We start from the raw sequence: 17,743 nt of genomic DNA on the forward strand, positions 1-17,743 counted from the left end.
TTGTCGCGGCTCGTCTTTAGTCTTCTCAGGATGTCGTCTTTTAGATAACACAAACTAATTGCAAGTGATATGCTAGAAAAGGACACAACACTTTAGAATAATTCAGCCTTAAGCAAGATAAAATGCACAGAGTTTTTAAGTTTATTTAAGCCTTTGACACAGAGCTTAGACAAACTGAGTCCTCTAGAGAGACTGAATATGACAACCGCGCTCGTCTATTTATTGGAGACCCGCGGGCATCGCTCCTCCTTCAACTTTTTTATTTATTTCATTCCTAAGACATGGTTTTCTATTGGAAGCGTCCTCTAGTGAACCCTAAGCAGGTGTTAGGCCATTATATCAATGTGACAAACGCTCCCATTAAAACATGAAGGATTTACAACTGATTTTTTTTAAAAGACCTTCAGCCACAGGTGCAGCTGGCCTGAGGCCCCCCCCGCACGTGGCCTCAGTCACACGTGCACGTGGCCTGCGGGAAAGCACCTAAGAGGCCTTGGAAAGCCCCTGACAGACTGAATGACTAATAGAGCCCTTTTTTTGGGTTGAACACCTGCTAGTTCAACCAGAGGACATACAGTTCAGATCAGGACACTTGATAGTTCATCACAGTTCAAATATGGACCTAAAAATTCTTCTACAGTCCCTCCTCTGGGACTCGAAAGAGTCCCATTACTTCAACTATACTCTTGGGTTGTTTACTGACAAGACATCTTCATTTGTGCATTGCAGTAATAAAAAAGAAAAACACATCACTCGACTTACTGATAACTCTGGTGCGGATATGAATATCAGTGATACTTCACACGGTAAATATATTGCAGTGCAGGTGAACCTACATACTAAGGCACAAGGTGAGCAATTAGCTGGATTATATCAACGCAAGGTGACATTCAAACATTGAGTTTTGGTGTAATTCAAGGCACTTAAAATGGCCACATAAAACAAGTTACAGCAACTTCTTAATCATGGCAAAGTAAAGGCTTTACATTGACATCAGTGCAACCAATCATCTTCTGGCATCTATTGACTCACTCAACCAGAGGCTCCAACCCATTATACTTGGTTCTACATATTATTTTGTTAAAGCGTCACACCTTTATTACTTAAATGCATCAAATAACCCCTACGTTACCACTATTTAGTCAACCAATCAAGAAACTATTCTAAGGTTAGCGCAGCTATGTCTAGTTAAATGATAAACACAATAAATGGTTTCCCTTCATGTCCGTCCTTAAGTCATTTGCCTTAGTCAATCATATAATGGTTTTTATTATAGGCCATTTCTCAACATTCTCCACTTTGTTTTTCTTCTTTTTCAGCTTGTTTTCTAATGCCCTTTTTGGCCAGACGCCAAATTTAGGCGATGCATGTCTCTTGAGGCATGCTATAATTTAAGAAAAAGGGGTCCCTATGGTGCATCTTTACTACTAAATCTACAAACACGCCGTGTAAGGGTCCCCTTTTTATAACTTTGCAATGTGATATCTATGTGTATGCATTTAGCTTTATCTGTGTTACGCAGATGATGGTAAGGACAGACATTTACCCAACCTTCGTTACTAACATATATCCTTCTTTGTTTTTATTTACACTCAGATTTCTGAAACCAGTCCGCAATTCAAACTCAAGAACCAAGATCATAGTCCGTGTTCAGTGCCATTACGTCAGTCCGCGCTCCTCAGCATTTACTCAGCATCTGAAGTTTTGGGAGAAGTTGGGGAACATGGGGAGGTTGGCCTTTCAGGGGTAGTGGGGGAAGGATCAGGAATTCTGGCTTTCAGACAGTCGTGCAGTTCTCTGATGGATCTTTCCAGCTCCTTGTGCTGCTTGGCCAGGTTGTACAGGGCCCCCAGAGAATTCTTGCCCACATTCAGGGTGGTGGTGGCCAGTCCTAGCTGCTCCCTTTCCATATGCTCCATCATGCTGGCTAGCATGTCCATACTAGACTGAAGACCACACAGTTGAGTATGGAGGCCCTCCTGAGCACAAGAGATGTTGGCATTGTCACGGTGTATCCTGAACAGGTATGCAGCTGTCTGACTTAGTTGTGGCATGATTTCCTCAAATAGCTCATGGGGAATGTGATTTGTGAGGGGCAGGAGCTGCTCCAAGGTTTTTGGAACAGACTCTTGTGGAAGACGAAGCTCTCGAACCAAGATTGCCACGTCCAGTGGGGTGACCATGACCAGATTAAGGTTGTGCAGTCCAGGGGACAGGAAGTACAAGGGGGAAGGCATTTCGTGTGTGGGGGGAGTATTGTTGATGTCGCACAGGCAAGTGGTTGGGACACTCTGGGCATTTAGTAGCCTGTACAAAGCTCCCCTCTGTCCTGGTGGGTGAGTTCGACTAAGGTCCACCCCTGCTGATCCTCCTCCAGAGGTACTGGGCTGATCAGAATATCTCTCCTGCCTTGGGGGTGGAAAGCTGGGGACAGGTCCTAGCAGTGAATTGGGTCTAGGATGCACTCGGGCAGTTGCTGCATATGGCCGACCTTGGCTGCCTCCCCTGGAGGGTATCGTTGCCACTGGCACATGTGACTGTCTCCATGGCATCTGCGGAAGGGGTGTGTTCCTGAGTCCAAAGGGTCCTTCAGGTGATGGTGGAGTCCTCGGGCCGACTCTTGCTGCAGGCAGATTCTGTGAAGCCGTCATCGCCAGGTGCTGGAACGATGAAGATCCTTCTGTTGCCAACTGGTTTAGCTGCTGGATGGAAGGCGGCTGTGGCGACCAATCATGTCTCGACCATCCCTCCTGTATATCCTCTCCTCCAAACAGTTCTGAGAGTCCAGTCAGACTTGATAGAGGCAGATCAGGCATAGGTCCCTGATCAGGGGAGTCTGGTCTCTCAGCCATACTCCTGTGTCCTAGTAATATACATATACGTTCATTATTACAGCTCCATGTCATTCTTTCAGATATTGTCTATCCTATCCCTCATTTTTGTGGGTGCATGTGTGTGAATGTAAATGTGCGTGCATGTCTTCTTCCTCGTCTACAATATCACCAAGCACGGTCCATCCCAGTCCTCCCTATCTGGGGTGTACGCCACGATATTAGGGAGCTGGGGGCTGTCGGGGAGGATAATTGGTATTTCATCCATTTCCATATATTCTGGTTCTCTGTCTGTTTCGTTTGTGCTTTCTTCTAGGGCTCGGATGGCTAACAGTGGGAGCTGTCCTACTGTGGATGAAATCAATTTATTGACCAGAAATTTTATCAAGGGAATACCACAACATATTACCAGCAAGACCGCCACCCCTGTTAGTGCCAAGATTACACCTATCTGGTATAACCAGTCTTTCCATGATATCCACCCTCTCCTTAGAGTCCCAAACAGTGAAAATAGTGGGCCAATATTCATTCCATTCCCTACAATGTATCCAGAATCGTCAGTTTCATTTCTCCCTCCTATGGAGTTACTTAACAGTTCCTGTTGCATCTCCTCAAGTGTGATTAAGAGCTCTGTCAAATTTCCGTCTTCCCCTGTACGCATGGGAATAGCTGTGCAACATTCGGTGGCTTTGATCATAATACAAACTCCTTGTTCATCAGCCATCATCATCTCGATAGCTTATCTATTTTGCATTGTCATTAGCGAGGTGGCGTGCAGTTGTTCGGTTAAGGCTCCTACTGCTGCCAATGTCCAGTTCAGGTATCTTTGCTGATTATACCACAAGTAATTAATCCACTGCACCTCCTGGAACCTAGAACGGATTTTTGGAGTAACCCCGAACAGAGCCAATGCCCATCCCCATTTATCCGCATCTTCATCTGCTTTAACTCTGCTACTGTCTATGGCTTCTAACTGTCTGGGTATCCCTTCTGGTATCCCGTTTCTTACTGTGATGTTGTAGTCTGTTTTAAACGTCATTATTCCTCTTTTCTTACGAAGTTTCTGTGGCATGGGTTGTATTGAATTTGGCATTTCAATTACTGTTATTGCTCCTGTGAGCATCACAGGAGCACAAAGGCCTTTCCAATTCGGGGACAGCGATGACAGGAGTTTCCTTTTTTGTCCGCATATCCAAAAGATGTCAGCTAAGGGTACCGTTCCCTTAGCTAAATTTGGAGTAGATACCCATGAAGCATGGGTGAGATTCAGTCCAATTACAGACCCCCCTGTGGCCGGTACTATTTGTTCACACTGTATGCCTGCTGCTGGCAGGGTGTGACAGACGGTAATGTTCCATGCTGTTTTGGCCGGTTTGTATTCTTGCTGCTTTTGCATACACTGTATGTGGTGTTTTGGCTGGGTCGTCCCTACCTGCCAATCGCTTATGTATTGTGCTACTAAGCCTTTAGCTATACAGAATGGGTGTATCATCCCTTTCTCTATTTTAATCATAGGTGGAACGGTTCCTTCTGTACTTAGGGGCACTGGACAAAGTTTACTGTCGGCAGCATATTTTTCATCACCTACTGCCATTTTCATAACACATTGTGTATAGCGTTCTGCTTGGTCTGAGTTATGTTGGGGACTCCTATAACAGTTGTTGATATCAGGTAGGGGTTTAGCCTGAGGTATCACACCTTTCCGGTGACAGGCTATGCAAGGCTTTTCACTGATCTGCCTAGCCGAAAATTTCAACCATTGGTAAAATAAATTGGTCTTCAACCCTTGTGTGCGGGCTAGGTCTGTACTGGGATCCCATCTCCCTAAGTGACTGCTTGTTTCTAGGCTTCTAATTGTCCTCTTTTTCCTTGGTTTGATTTTTACCCATTTTGTGGCTTCATGTACTGTAACAGTTACGTCTTGCTTGGTTTCCCTGCATCCTCTTTTATCACAAATTACCTCTATGTTGAGTGTTCCCTCCTCTTCACATTTGATGCTAATGGCTTCGCCTAATATGTAATCCCCCAGCTTTCCCTGTATTCCTATGTTCTTGTAGGCTTTTGATTTAATGTATACCAAATTATATGTTTTTCCTGTGTTTAGAATGCCTTGTTTAGCTGCTATTGCGGCCATGGCCACGGCACAGTCCGTTGTATGTTTTGGATGTCTATTTTCTCCCATACTGACCACCAGTAGTATTGTCAATCCCTTGAATAATTCCTTAATCATTGCTCTGATGACTGTTGAGATGTGCTACTAGATGTGCTACTAAGTGAGCCGTCACTAGATGAGCTGTCACTAGGGATGTGTGGTGTATCTGTGCTTTGTCTGGGTTGTACTTCCTGCGGTTCTTCTGTCGGTAAATCTACTGAGTTGCTGTCCGAGTCTGATGTCTCCTGTGGCCTGTCTATCTGTCGGTCTGTATTTCTGTCTGTCTGTTGGCCTGCGTCTCCAGTTGTTTCTGAGTCTGCATCTGAGTCTGTCGCTGCTCTATCTGGCAGGGATCCACTACTCTCTGAAGCTGTGCGTCGTCTTTGTTCAATCAGTCTCTGTGAGCGCCTTGGCCAGTGTTCGCCTGGCTGCAGGGAGGCGTGGCCTTCCCTCGGTGCTTCTTCTGGCTGCAGGGAGGCGTGGCCGTCCCTCGGTGCTGCTGTAGGGTCTCTGGCTTCTCCTGCTTCCCCCCTTGGCCCGGCGGCTCTGCCAAGACGAGCTTGCCGAGGCCGCAGGGGCGCTGGGCCACCAACCCTACAGCAGTGGTTTAAATGAAACCAAGTGTCCTTACCGTCTACTTTGACTGCTGTACGTGAGGCAAGAATAACTTTAAAAGGACCTTCTCGGCGGGGCCTGTCCCACTTCTTTTTGAACACTTTGACGTAAACCAGATCACCAGGCTGGATGCTCTGATTTTCGAGTGGAATCTCTGCTTCTCTGTCTTCTGTAGCACCTTTGACCTGCAAAAAGATAGTTTTGTGTATTTGGGTTAACTGTCTCAGATAATTATGCCATTCGTCTTGTAGCTGCTCCAGCGATGGTCCTTCGTAGGGTCCTCTCAGGTATGGAATAGGCATCGGCCGACCTGTAAGAGCTTCAAATGGTGTCAAATGGGTTAGTCGGTTAGTTTGTGAGCGCATTGACAATAAAGCAAGCGGCAACGCATCCAGCCAGGTTAGTTTGCCATTGCTGTCTGCTATGATTTTTGCTAGTTTGTTCTTTAAAATGCCATTAGCCCGTTCCACCGCCCCATTTGATTGAGGGTGATAAACACACCCAAACTTCTGTTTGATACCCAATTGTTTGAATGTTTCTTGTGTAACCTTGGCTACAAAAGCCCTACCGTTGTCAGATGAGATAGTATCTGGAATGCCAAATCTTGGAAAGACATCTCGGCACAAGAATTTGGCTACCGTTTTATGGTCTTGATTTGCAGAGGCTACTGCCTCAATCCATCGGCTGAATCTGCATATCACTACCAAAACATATCTCATTCGTTTAACTCGATTTTCTGCTCCCATGTCTATGAAATCCATCATAAAATGTCTGAATGGCCCATCAGGGACCGGAATGTGGGCTAAAGGGGCTGTGAATGATTTCCGGACATTGTACTGTGCACATACCTCACACTCATTCAACAAACGGTCCACTGTAGCTGCCATATATGGTGACCACCAGACAGCTTTTAGTTTGTTCATAATTTGGACTCGCGAACAATGATCGGGTCCGTGGGCCCAAATGATTGCATGTCGTAATAAATTGGTGGGTAACACAAAATGTCCATGACTACTGCGCCACAGCTTGTCCGCTGGCCCCTGACTGCGTGTCTCAATAGCGCCTCGTTTAACCCACATTCGTTTTTCTTCTCCACTGGCCCTACTTTGAGCCACTATCAGTGCGTCAAGTGAAACCAGTGGGGCACAATCTTGGATGGTTAGCAGGGGAAACATATTTTCTCCTTGTGCTCCTTTGCGAGCTGCATCATCTGCTAGGTTGTTACCTTGAGCTATGATGTTATTATTCTTTTGATGACCTGCACATTTAATGATGGCTACCTCAGACGGTAATTGGAGAAATTGTTGGGAAATTGCTTCTCCATGAGTGACAGGGGTGCCATCTGCTCTCAGGAATCCCCTTTGTTTCCAAATGTTTGCATGTACATGACATACGCCATAAGCGTAGGCTGAGTCTGTGTAGATATTAACACGGTGATCTTTAGCTATCTGGCCAGCCATAGTTAAGGCTTTGATTTCTGCCAGTTGGGCTGAACAAGGCTGATCAATTCCTTGGGACTCCAGTAATTCAAAGGTCTCGCCATCCGTGTTTAGTTTAACAATCCCCATACCCGCATGCAATCCCGCGGCATCCCGAAAGCATGAGCCATCCACGAACAGGGTTAGATCTGCATCTATGGCGTGATTATACAAATGTTCTCTGGCTCTCAAAAATTTCTCTGTCTCTGCCACACAGTTATGTGGAGTACCATCTAACGGTGTGGTCAATTTGGTGGCGGGATTCACCGTGTGACAACGTTGTATTGTTATTTCTGGAGCGGACAACACAACTTCATATCCAGTGCGTCTAGCTTGTGTTAAGACAAAACGTTGACTGGTTAGCAGGGCATGTAACTGATGCGACGTGTACAACGTTACTGCATGTCCCATGATTATGGATGATGCTTTTTGAAATGCAAAGGCAGCTGCTGCTAGACCCTGATAGCATGGTGGCAATCCTGTTTCAATGTTGTCAAGCTTTGTACTATAATAGGCCAATGGTTGTTTTCCTTCATTTGTTTTCTGCATTAGTACAGCACAAGCATAACCAGCTTTTTCAGTAACATACAAATGGAAAGGTTTCCCATAATCTGGGTTACCTAACGCGGGAGCAGATTGCATGTCTGTTTTTAGGGCCTCAAAAGCTCCCGTTGCCTGATCTGTCCAGACGAGGAGAGCTGCATTGCTTGTTTGCCCCACTGCTCTAATCATGGCACGCAAAGGTGCAGTTTTTATAGCATAATCACAAATCCACGGCCGACTGTACCCTGCCATCCCAAGGAATGAAAGCATCTGTCCCACTGTTTGGGGTTTGGGAGCCTTGATTATAGCCTCCACTTGGCTTGGGGCTATACATCGCGTGGTCCCACACAACTGTCTTCCCAAGTATTCTACTTGTTGTTTGCAGAACTGCAATTTGTCCTTACTTACTTTATGATCTCCATCTGCCAATGCATGCAATATAATTAATGAATCTTTTTCACACTGTTCTTGAGTCTCTGCTGCAATAAGGAGATCATCCATATATTGCACCAATGTACTGGGTATATCAAGGTGTTGTAAATCTTCAGCCAGGACTTTGTTAAAGATGGCTGGGGACAGGTTCAGTCCCTGAGGTAGCCGTGTATACGTTAGCTGTTGTCCCAGAAATGTGAATGCAAACAAATGTTGTGAGTCTGGGTGCACAGGCACACTGAAATAGGATGAACACAGATTGATTACTGTGTACCATTTTGCTCCAGCAGGGATGCTTGATAGTATAGTATGCGGATCAGGTACTATAGGTGCATCCATTTCTATTATTGCATTGATAGGATGCAGATCATGTACCAGCCGATACTCTTTGGTATTGTTTTTAGGGATAGGATAGATAGGAGTATTGCATGGGCTTGCAGTTTTTATTAAAACTCCAGCTGCCATTAGTCCCTTAATTACTGGTTTTATGCCTTCAATAGCCTGAGGTTTTAATGGATACTGCCTTTGGTGAGGCAGTTTTGCTCCCGGTTTTACTTTTATTTTTACTGGTAAGGCTGTTTTTACTAGTCCTACATCCGTTTTGCTTTTGGACCACACCACTGGTGGTATTTGCTCTAACAATTTCTCTTGTTGGGCCGATAACACCATCTGTCCCTCTGGTCTAGGATTGAGCTCCACTTTTTGAGCTATAGCCTCATCATTTACTTTTAAATTAATTCGTATAAACTGCTGGTCTTTTGACAGATGTACTTGTGGACTTTCCATGTTTTGCCATTCTTCAACTTCTGAGGCTGTCTTTACCATTGGACCTAGGTCATGGGATTCGTACTTTTCTGAGACTAAAAGGGTCACATCAATCAATCAATCAATCAACTTTTTTCTTATATAGCGCCAAATCACAACAAACAGTTGCCCCAAGGCGCTCCACATTGCAAGGCAAGGCCATACAATAATTATGAAAAAAAACCCCAACGGTCAAAAAGACCCCCTATGAGCAAGCACTTGGCCACAGTGGGAAGGAAAAACTCCCTTTTAACAGGAAGAAACCTCCAGCAGAACCAGGCTCAGGGAGGGGCAGTCTTCTGCTGAGACTGGTTGGGGCTGAGGGAAAGAACCAGGAAAAAGAGATCGATCACTAATGATTAAATGCAGAGTGATGCATACGGAGCAAAAAGAGAAAGAAACAGTGCATCATGGGAACCCCCCCACAGTCTACGTCTAAAGCAACATAACCAAGGGATGGTCCAGTGTCACCCGATCCAGCCCTAACTATAAGCCTTAGCGAAAAGGAAAGTTTTAAGCCTAATCTTAAAAGTAGAGAGGGTATCTGTCTCCCTGATCTGAATTGGGAGCTGGTTCCACAGGAGAGGAGCCTGAAAGCTGAAGGCTCTGCCTCCCATTCTACTCTTACAAACCCTAGGAACTACAAGTAAGCCCGCAGTCTGAGAGCGAAGCGCTCTAATGGGGTAATATGGTACTACAAGGTCCCTAAGATAAGATGGGACCTGATTATTCAAAACCTTATAAGTAAGAAGAAGAATTTTAAATTCTATTCTAGCATTAACAGGAAGCCAATGAAGGGAGGCCAACACGGGTGAGATATGCTCTCTCCTGCTAGTCCCCGTCAGTACTCTAGCTGCAGCATTCTGAACCAACTGAAGGCTTTTTAGGGAACTTTTAGGACAACCTGATAATAATGAATTACAATAGTCCAGCCTAGAGGAAATAAATGCATGAATTAGTTTTTCAGCATCACTCTGAGACAAGACCTTTCTGATTTTAGAGATATTGCGTAAATGCAAAAAGGCAGTCCTACATATTTGTTTAATATGCGCTTTGAATGACATATCCTGATCAAAAATAACTCCAAGATTTCTCACAGTATTACTAGAGATCAGCGAAATGCCATCCAGAGTAACGATCTGGTTAGACACCATGCTTCTAAGATTTGTGGGGCCAAGTACAATAACTTCAGTTTTATCTGAGTTTAAAAGCAGGAAATTAGAGGTCATCCATGTCTTTATGTCTGTAAGACAATCCTGCAGTTTAGCTAATTGGTGTGTATCCTCTGGCTTCATGGATAGATAAAGCTGGGTATCATCTGCGTAACAATGAAAATTTAAGCAATACCGTCTAATAATACTGCCCAAGGGAAGCATGTATAAAGTGAATAAAATTGGTCCTAGCACAGAACCTTGTGGAACTCCATAATTAACTTTAGTCTGTGAAGAAGATTCCCCATTTACATGAACAAACTGTAATCTATTAGACAAATATGATTCAAACCACCGCAGCGCAATGCCTTTAATACCTATGACATGCTCTAATCTCTGTAATAAAATTTTATGGTCAACAGTATCAAAAGCAGCACTGAGGTCCAACAGAACAAGCACAGAGATAAGTCCACTGTCCGAAGCCATAAGAAGATCATTTGTAACCTTCACTAATGCTGTTTCTGTACTATGATGAATTCTAAAACCTGACTGAAACTCTTCAAATAGACCATTCCTCTGCAGGTGATCAGTTAGCTGTTTTACAACTACCCTCTCAAGAATCTTTGAGAGAAAAGGAAGGTTGGAGATTGGCCTATAATTAGCTAAGATAGCTGGGTCAAGTGATGGCTTTTTAAGTAATGGTTTAATTACTGCCACCTTAAAGGCCTGTGGTACATAACCAACTAACAAAGATAGATTGATCATATTTAAGATTGAAGCATTAAATAATGGTAGGACTTCCTTGAGCAGCCTGGCAGGAATGGGGTCTAATAAGCATGTTGATGGTTTGGATGAAGTAACTAATGAAAATAACTCAGACAGAACAATCGGAGAGAAAGAGTCTAACCAAATACCGGCATCACTGAAAGCAGCCAAAGATAACGATACATCTTTGAGATGGTTATGAGTAATTTTTTTCTCTAATAGTCAAAATTTTGTTAGCAAAGAAAGTCATGAAGTCATTACTAGTTAAAGTTAATGGAATACTCAGCTCAATAGAGCTCTGACTCTTTGTCAGCCTGGCTACAGTGCTGAAAAGAAACCTGGGGTTGTTCTTATTTTCTTCAATTAGTGATGAGTAGAAAGATGTCCTAGCTTCACGAAGGGCTTTCTTATAGAGCAACAAACTCTTTTTCCAGGCTAAGTGAAGATCTTCTAAATTAGTGAGACGCCATTTCCTCTCCAACTTACGGGTTATCTGCTTTAAGCTACGAGTTTGTGAGTTATACCACGGAGTCAGACACTTCTGATTTAAAGCTCTCTTTTTCAGAGGAGCTACAGCATCCAAAGTTGTCTTCAATGAGGATGTAAAACTATTGACAAGATACTCTAACTCCCTTACAGAGTTTAGGTAGCTACTCTGCTCTGTGTTGGTATATGACATTAGAGAACATAAAGAAGGAATCATATCCTTAAACCTAGTTACAGCGCTTTCTGAAAGACTTCTAGTGTAATGAAACTTATTCCCCACTGCAGGGTAGTCCATCAGGGTAAATGTAAATGTTATTAAAAAATGATCAGACAAAAGGGAGTTTTCAGGGAATACTGTTAAGTCTTCTATTTCCATACCATAAGTCAGAACAAGATCTAAAATATGATTAAAATGGTGGGTGGACTCATTTACTTTTTGAGCAAAGCCGATAGAGTCTAATAATAGATTAAATGCAGTGTTGAGGCTGTCATTCTCAGCATCTGTGTGGATGTTAAAATCGCCCACTATAATTATCTTATCTGAGCTAAGCACTAAGTCAGACAAAAGGTCTGAAAATTCACAGAGAAACTCACAGTAACGACCAGGTGGACGATAGATAATAACAAATAAAACTGGTTTTTGGGACTTCCAATTTGGATGGACAAGACTAAGAGACAAGCTTTGAGGCACATGAGGCGTGGCATTCGGCACTTGATACCATTGTTGTTCAGCTGAAGTTAGCTTGACAGAAGCTGCGGCCCCTTGGGGGCCTAAATAAATTTCTGTGGTGGTTATGTGAAACAGCCGTTGATTCATCAATACATCCCAGCAGCATGCATAGTCAGTTTGTTCTTGTTTGGCATCGAACATCAGGGTGACATGTAAAGGTAAACTAGGTGTATATACTGCTTCATAGTGTTGTTCGGCCCAGGGCTTCCATTTTTCCCATTGCAGTTGAAGATTTGAATTTTCTGGTTGTAACTTCAGCCAGTATACCATGGGTTGCACAGGTCGGACCTTGTTTTCCATGTCCATAAGCACCATAATGTTGGCGAGTGCTTCGTCGGGAAAGTGTATTTGCAGTCCTTGATGGGTACACACTATCTGGGTTTGTAGCTTACATAAAATGTCTCTTCCCAGCAAATTCACAGGTGTATTTTGTGAGTATAACAGGGGTGCTTCAATTGTTTTTCCTGCAATCGTTACAGGAAGTGGGCGTGTAAAAGGTATTATTTGAGTTTTCCCAGAGAAGCCGATGGTCTTAATTACAGACCCAGAGAGGGGGAGATGAGCGCCCATTTTCCCTATGCAAGAGTATGTTGCCCCTGTATCCACCATGAAAGGGAAATCTCTGTTTTGTATATTAACAGTGATGGTTGGCTCTTCCTTAGGTATCATCGAAATAGCCAATGCCACCGTTTCCCCCTCTGTCTTCTCTAGGCCTCCCTATTGCCAATAGGCCGAGGGTCCAACCCAAGGTCGGGCCGGACAATTTCTCATTCGATGTCCAGGTTGTCCACAGCTCCAACACTCATTAGAGGGTTGATCCCCTATTGGGGGTGTTGGTCCCATAGGCGGTCCCGCTTGACTGTTCCTGGGAGCTGAGTTTTGGAATCTGTTTCCAAATGAAGGTTGGCGAGATCCTCTTCGCCACAGCTGTCCAGCTGTCTTTCCCATATCATGACGTTTCTATGGGGGTGGCTCTGCTTCCCAGCTCGGTGCACTGGCTTTAGTCTCTTTGGATCTTTCCTCTGTCATTTTTTCTCTTTTCTGCTGTAGCCTCTGTGCTTCCTGCTTGAACAAGGCCAAAAGTTCTTTTTCTTCAGTGCGTTTTTTGTTGTTATTTACGTTCTTCTGCTGATCTTTAATTTCTTTTTTCTGTATTTCTACCGCAACTGCTTCACACATCACCGGATCAAATGATCCCTCCAAAGGCCATTGCCTGCCCCCATGTGACCTTTTGTGCCACTTTTTCATACATTGGTTGGCCTTAATGCGTTTTCCTGGATATTTTCTTAGTACTAAGTCTAGCGGGGTACTTTCCCGACCTTGAGAGTTACCCATGTAACCCTGACAAACGCTATGTGAGGTGTTTCTATGGTGTTCTGGTAGTCCCTCAGGGGCTGTCCTGATCCAGACCAATAACTTGCTGGCTGTAACACCTGTTTTGTATTTTAAACCCTTAAAAGGATTAAATTTCCAACTGTTATGCCCGTCTTCTTTTTCTTTAACTAAATACGAAAATTTACCTGTTTCCCACCGAACCTTCCTTGGGACCACAGTCAGAGTCAACCTAGGAAACAGTTCTTCACCTGGATCGGTTGGCAGTGTTATTAAATGATTTAATGGTATGCTAATTTCTTTATTAGGATCAGCACAAAGCAGCTCCAGCCACGGGGTTAAACCCTGATGCCACAGACGTCTTATCAGCAGCTCCCAATTAATTAGAGGGAATTGTTCTTTCTTTTGCTTCAGATTGATTACCTTAGTAATCTGCCATAATTTCTGATTGATCTCTTGTTCGTCCTGCCAATGTTCTGCTCCTACCCTGTCAAAATAGGTTCTTTCCAGCCAAAAATGTGTCCTGATTCCCTGGGTTTCGATGTCTCCGTCAGTCAAGTAATGTTCTGGGAGTATTATTTCATCATCACTTAAGTCTCCCATCAATGACTGTCCCAAGCATTGATCAGTCTGTCAGCTTTTTCACTATAATCTAAGCTTTAACTCTTTTGATTTATAACCAACTTTATTTATTTAATCCTCTTACAACCCTAACACCTCCTAATGTCTTTGCTCCCGACTTTCTATTTTCCTTCTAATTTTTTAACTTTCTGCTTCTCGTCTTTTTCTGCTATGTTTGTTTATTAGTTTTCTCTCTTTGAAATAATATCTACCTTCTCTGTATTTACATAGCACTCTTCTCCTGTCTTTTTCTTCACTGTCTCTGTTTCACACTTTCCTCTCTGCCTGTCATGCACCTCCCAAGTCCTCCTGTTGGGTCTAAATACCTCCCCCTCGTACTCTTTCACATTAATCTTGTATGTCAGCCAGCTTGCAAGCCCTCACAGCTTTGCTTGCACCTCCCCGCTTACTCTCCACTCTCCCACACACAATTTTCAACAGCTTTATACACAAAAATTATTAAAAACAACTTTCTATATATCTCTATCTAGACTTCTGCCACTTTTCACTCCGCGGCTTTAAACAACCTTTTTATTCACTTAACACCAGTGTGTTCTGTTTAAGCATGTATCTCTTCTTCACGTTAGACAGCTTCTCCGGCGCTGTCAGCAACTTCATATATTACTTTTTTACAAGCCCTCTTTGAGCGTACAATATTTCATTTACTTCTACGCCTTACCGCGCCTCGCGTGCGTATCCTGTGCTTAATATATTATTTTTCACCAGCTCCTTTCTGAGCATGCAATATTTCATTTACTTCTACGCCTTACCGCGCCTCGCGTGCGTATCCTGTGCTTACTATATTATTTTCACAAGCTCCTTTCTGAGCATACAATATTTCATTTATTTCTACGCCTTACCGCGCCTCGCGTGCGTATCCTGTGCCTTTCTGCACTTTCTTCTACCTTTTTTTTTTTTCACTTACTGAGCTCCTCGTGAGCTAATGTGCCTTTGCACTGAAAATACTCTCTTTTTCTTTTCTTATAAAAAACTCATATTACTGTGTACTTAATTACTTATTCTTCTCCCACGCCCCACAAGCGTGTATCTGGTGCCTTACTGCACTATTTTCTGCTTCATTAATTCTCATGTATTCTGCACTAACTCTTCATTCATTTTATTTATTTTTTTTATAGTTTTTCTCTTTTCTTAAAAAATGACGTCCTTTATTGAGCTCTTTTACTTACTGTCAGCTGTGCTACTTTGCACTTTCTCTTTAAATCTCTTTATCACGTACGGTATTTCTACTGCGCCCCCTCAGGCGCTTGTCTTGTGCTTCCTCTGCACATATTCTCTGTTAAACTCTTTTTCTCACTTATTTCACTTCAGTCTCTGTTAAACTCTTTAAATAACCTTGTATTACCTTGTATCTATTTGTCAGTATACTCCCCTAAATTAACCCCTACAGCGCATGCTATCAGCCGGCACGTTAGTAATGAATTTCAACACCAATTATTCCCCAAGCATTCCCCAAAAAACATCCAGGTTAGTTCTCCACACATTCTTTTCCGCACCAGAGTTCATGAACATTCCTGACCTTTCGCTCACACAGACATTCTTTTTCCCGGGAACACACACACCTTCTGAGCATTTTATCTACAAGGCCTGATAATTTTCAGTCTTATCTTTTTTTAGTCTCTTATCAATTTTCTTAGTCCAGGTTCTTTTGGGTAAGAGGCAATTAAAAATATCACCTGTCAACTTGGGCGGAAATCCCGACTCACTCCTCCAGATCGTGCAGAAGTTATAAAAGGTTTCTGCTTACCTTTTAGTCGTGATCACTGTTATTTACGGTCTGGAGGGATGAGCTGGACTGCCCCAGGTTGCCGGAATGCCCCTGGACCCTCCTGAAGCTGGCTCGCCAAGTTCTGTCGCGGCTCGTCTTTAGTCTTCTCAGGATGTCGTCTTTTAGATAACACAAACTAATTGCAAGTGATATGCTAGAAAAGGACACAACACTTTAGAATAATTCAGCCTTAAGCAAGATAAAATGCACAGAGTTTTTAAGTTTATTTAAGCCTTTGACACAGAGCTTAGACAAACTGAGTCCTCTAGAGAGACTGAATATGACAACCGCGCTCGTCTATTTATTGGAGACCCGCGGGCATCGCTCCTCCTTCAACTTTTTTATTTATTTCATTCCTAAGACATGGTTTTCTATTGGAAGCGTCCTCTAGTGAACCCTAAGCAGGTGTTAGGCCATTATTTCAATGTGACAAACGCTCCCATTAAAACATGAAGGATTTACAACTGATTTTTTTTAAAAGACCTTCAGCCACAGGTGCAGCTGGCCTGAGGCCCCCCCCGCACGTGGCCTCAGTCACACGTGCAGCTGGCCTGAGGCCCCCGCACGTGGCCTGCGGGAAAGCACCTAAGAGGCCTTGGAAAGCCCCTGACAGACTGAGTGACTAATAGAGCCCTTTTTTTGGGTTGAACACCTGCTAGTTCAACCAGAGGACATACAGTTCGGATCAGGACACTTGATAGTTCATCACAGTTCAAATATGGACCTAAAAATTCTTCTACAACCTCCTCCCTGTAGAGAGCCTCCTCATTGTCACTGATAAGTCAAACTATAGTGGTGTCATCAGCAAACTTCACCATAGTGTTAGAAGAGTGGATGGTGGTGAAGTCTTGAGTAAAGAGGGTGAACAGGGCTGGGCTGAGTACACAGCCCTGTGGCACCCCAGTGTTCAGCATGATGGTGGTGGATGTATGTCTTCCTATCCTGACATTCTGCGGCCTACAGGTAAGAAAGTTCATAATCCATGTGCAGAGTGAAGTCGTAAATCCAAGATCCTGGGGTTTGTGAACCAGTTTATAGGGGATTATTGTATTGAAGGTGGAGCTGAAGTCTATTTGGTTGTTCCAGGTGGGTCAGGGCTGAGTGGAGTGCAACAGTGACTGCATCCTCTGCAGATTTGTTCCTCTGGTAGGCAAACTCGTGACTATCCAGATCTGCAGGGATGATGTCTCTGATGTGGAACAGGATGATCCTCTCAAAGAACTTCATGACTACCGGGGTCAGAGCGACAGGGCGGTAGTCATTAAGGCAGGTCACGGATGTCTTCTTTGGTGCAAGAATGATAGTGTTTGATTTAAGTGGGGACAGCAGCTTGTTGCAACGAGAGGTTAAAGATGTTGGTGAACACTCTGTTAGCTGGTCAGCACATGACTGCAGTGTGCGGCCTGACACCCCAACAGGTCCTGATACTCCATCAGGTCCTGCCACTTTAGAGGTCTTGATGTGACACAGAGCAGATCTCACCTGGTGTTGCTGCAGGACAAGTGCTGATTCTTCAGATGCAAGCTAATAGAAATTGGAGACTGTGACTGCAGCCTAATGAGTGAAACTCTTTCACTGAGGAATCCTGCAGCCTGTCGTGGTGTTTGACCTCAGAATGTTGTTGAGATGAAGCAGCTCCACCCCTGCTGTGATCTTTCTGTACAACAACCTGATTCATCCTTTTCTCTCCAAATCATCTCACACAGGCCAAAGGTCACGATACATCGCAACACGTGCTGGCCTGTTTTGGTGGTGCGGGCGGTCAACACGCCTGCGCTATAGCCAGAACGCTGGGGATGAAGACGGTCTTCATACATAAGTAAGAGTGCTTAGTGTGGATGAATGTTCCGTTTGGAGTGATAAATTTGTGCTTGTGGGTTTACTTTTGACAACAAAACAGGAGAAAAAAAAGCTTTTGTGTCTGCAGCTTTTCTGCTTCTAGTCTTTTGTAACATTAAAGTCAGTTGCTGCAGTGCAGACATCGTCACGAAGTGGACATACGTGCTTGATGGAGACG

At 43.8% G+C, this 17,743-nt stretch overlaps 1 protein-coding gene across 2 annotated transcripts in view; it reads left to right on the forward strand.

Annotated features, from left to right (window-relative positions):
- oplah (5-oxoprolinase, ATP-hydrolysing) overlaps positions 1-17,743 on the forward strand; it is a 105,789-nt gene that overhangs the window by 47,130 nt on the left and 40,916 nt on the right. For both annotated transcript variants that reach the window (XM_034160364.1, XM_034160419.1), the window contains exon 12: positions 17,433-17,545. In XM_034160364.1, the coding sequence (XP_034016255.1) occupies positions 17,433-17,545 (113 nt within the window). The remainder of the gene's footprint in view (positions 1-17,432; positions 17,546-17,743) is intronic.

Source organism: Thalassophryne amazonica, chromosome 1 (assembly GCF_902500255.1).
Source record: "Thalassophryne amazonica chromosome 1, fThaAma1.1, whole genome shotgun sequence".
NCBI lineage: Eukaryota > Metazoa > Chordata > Actinopteri > Batrachoidiformes > Batrachoididae > Thalassophryne > Thalassophryne amazonica.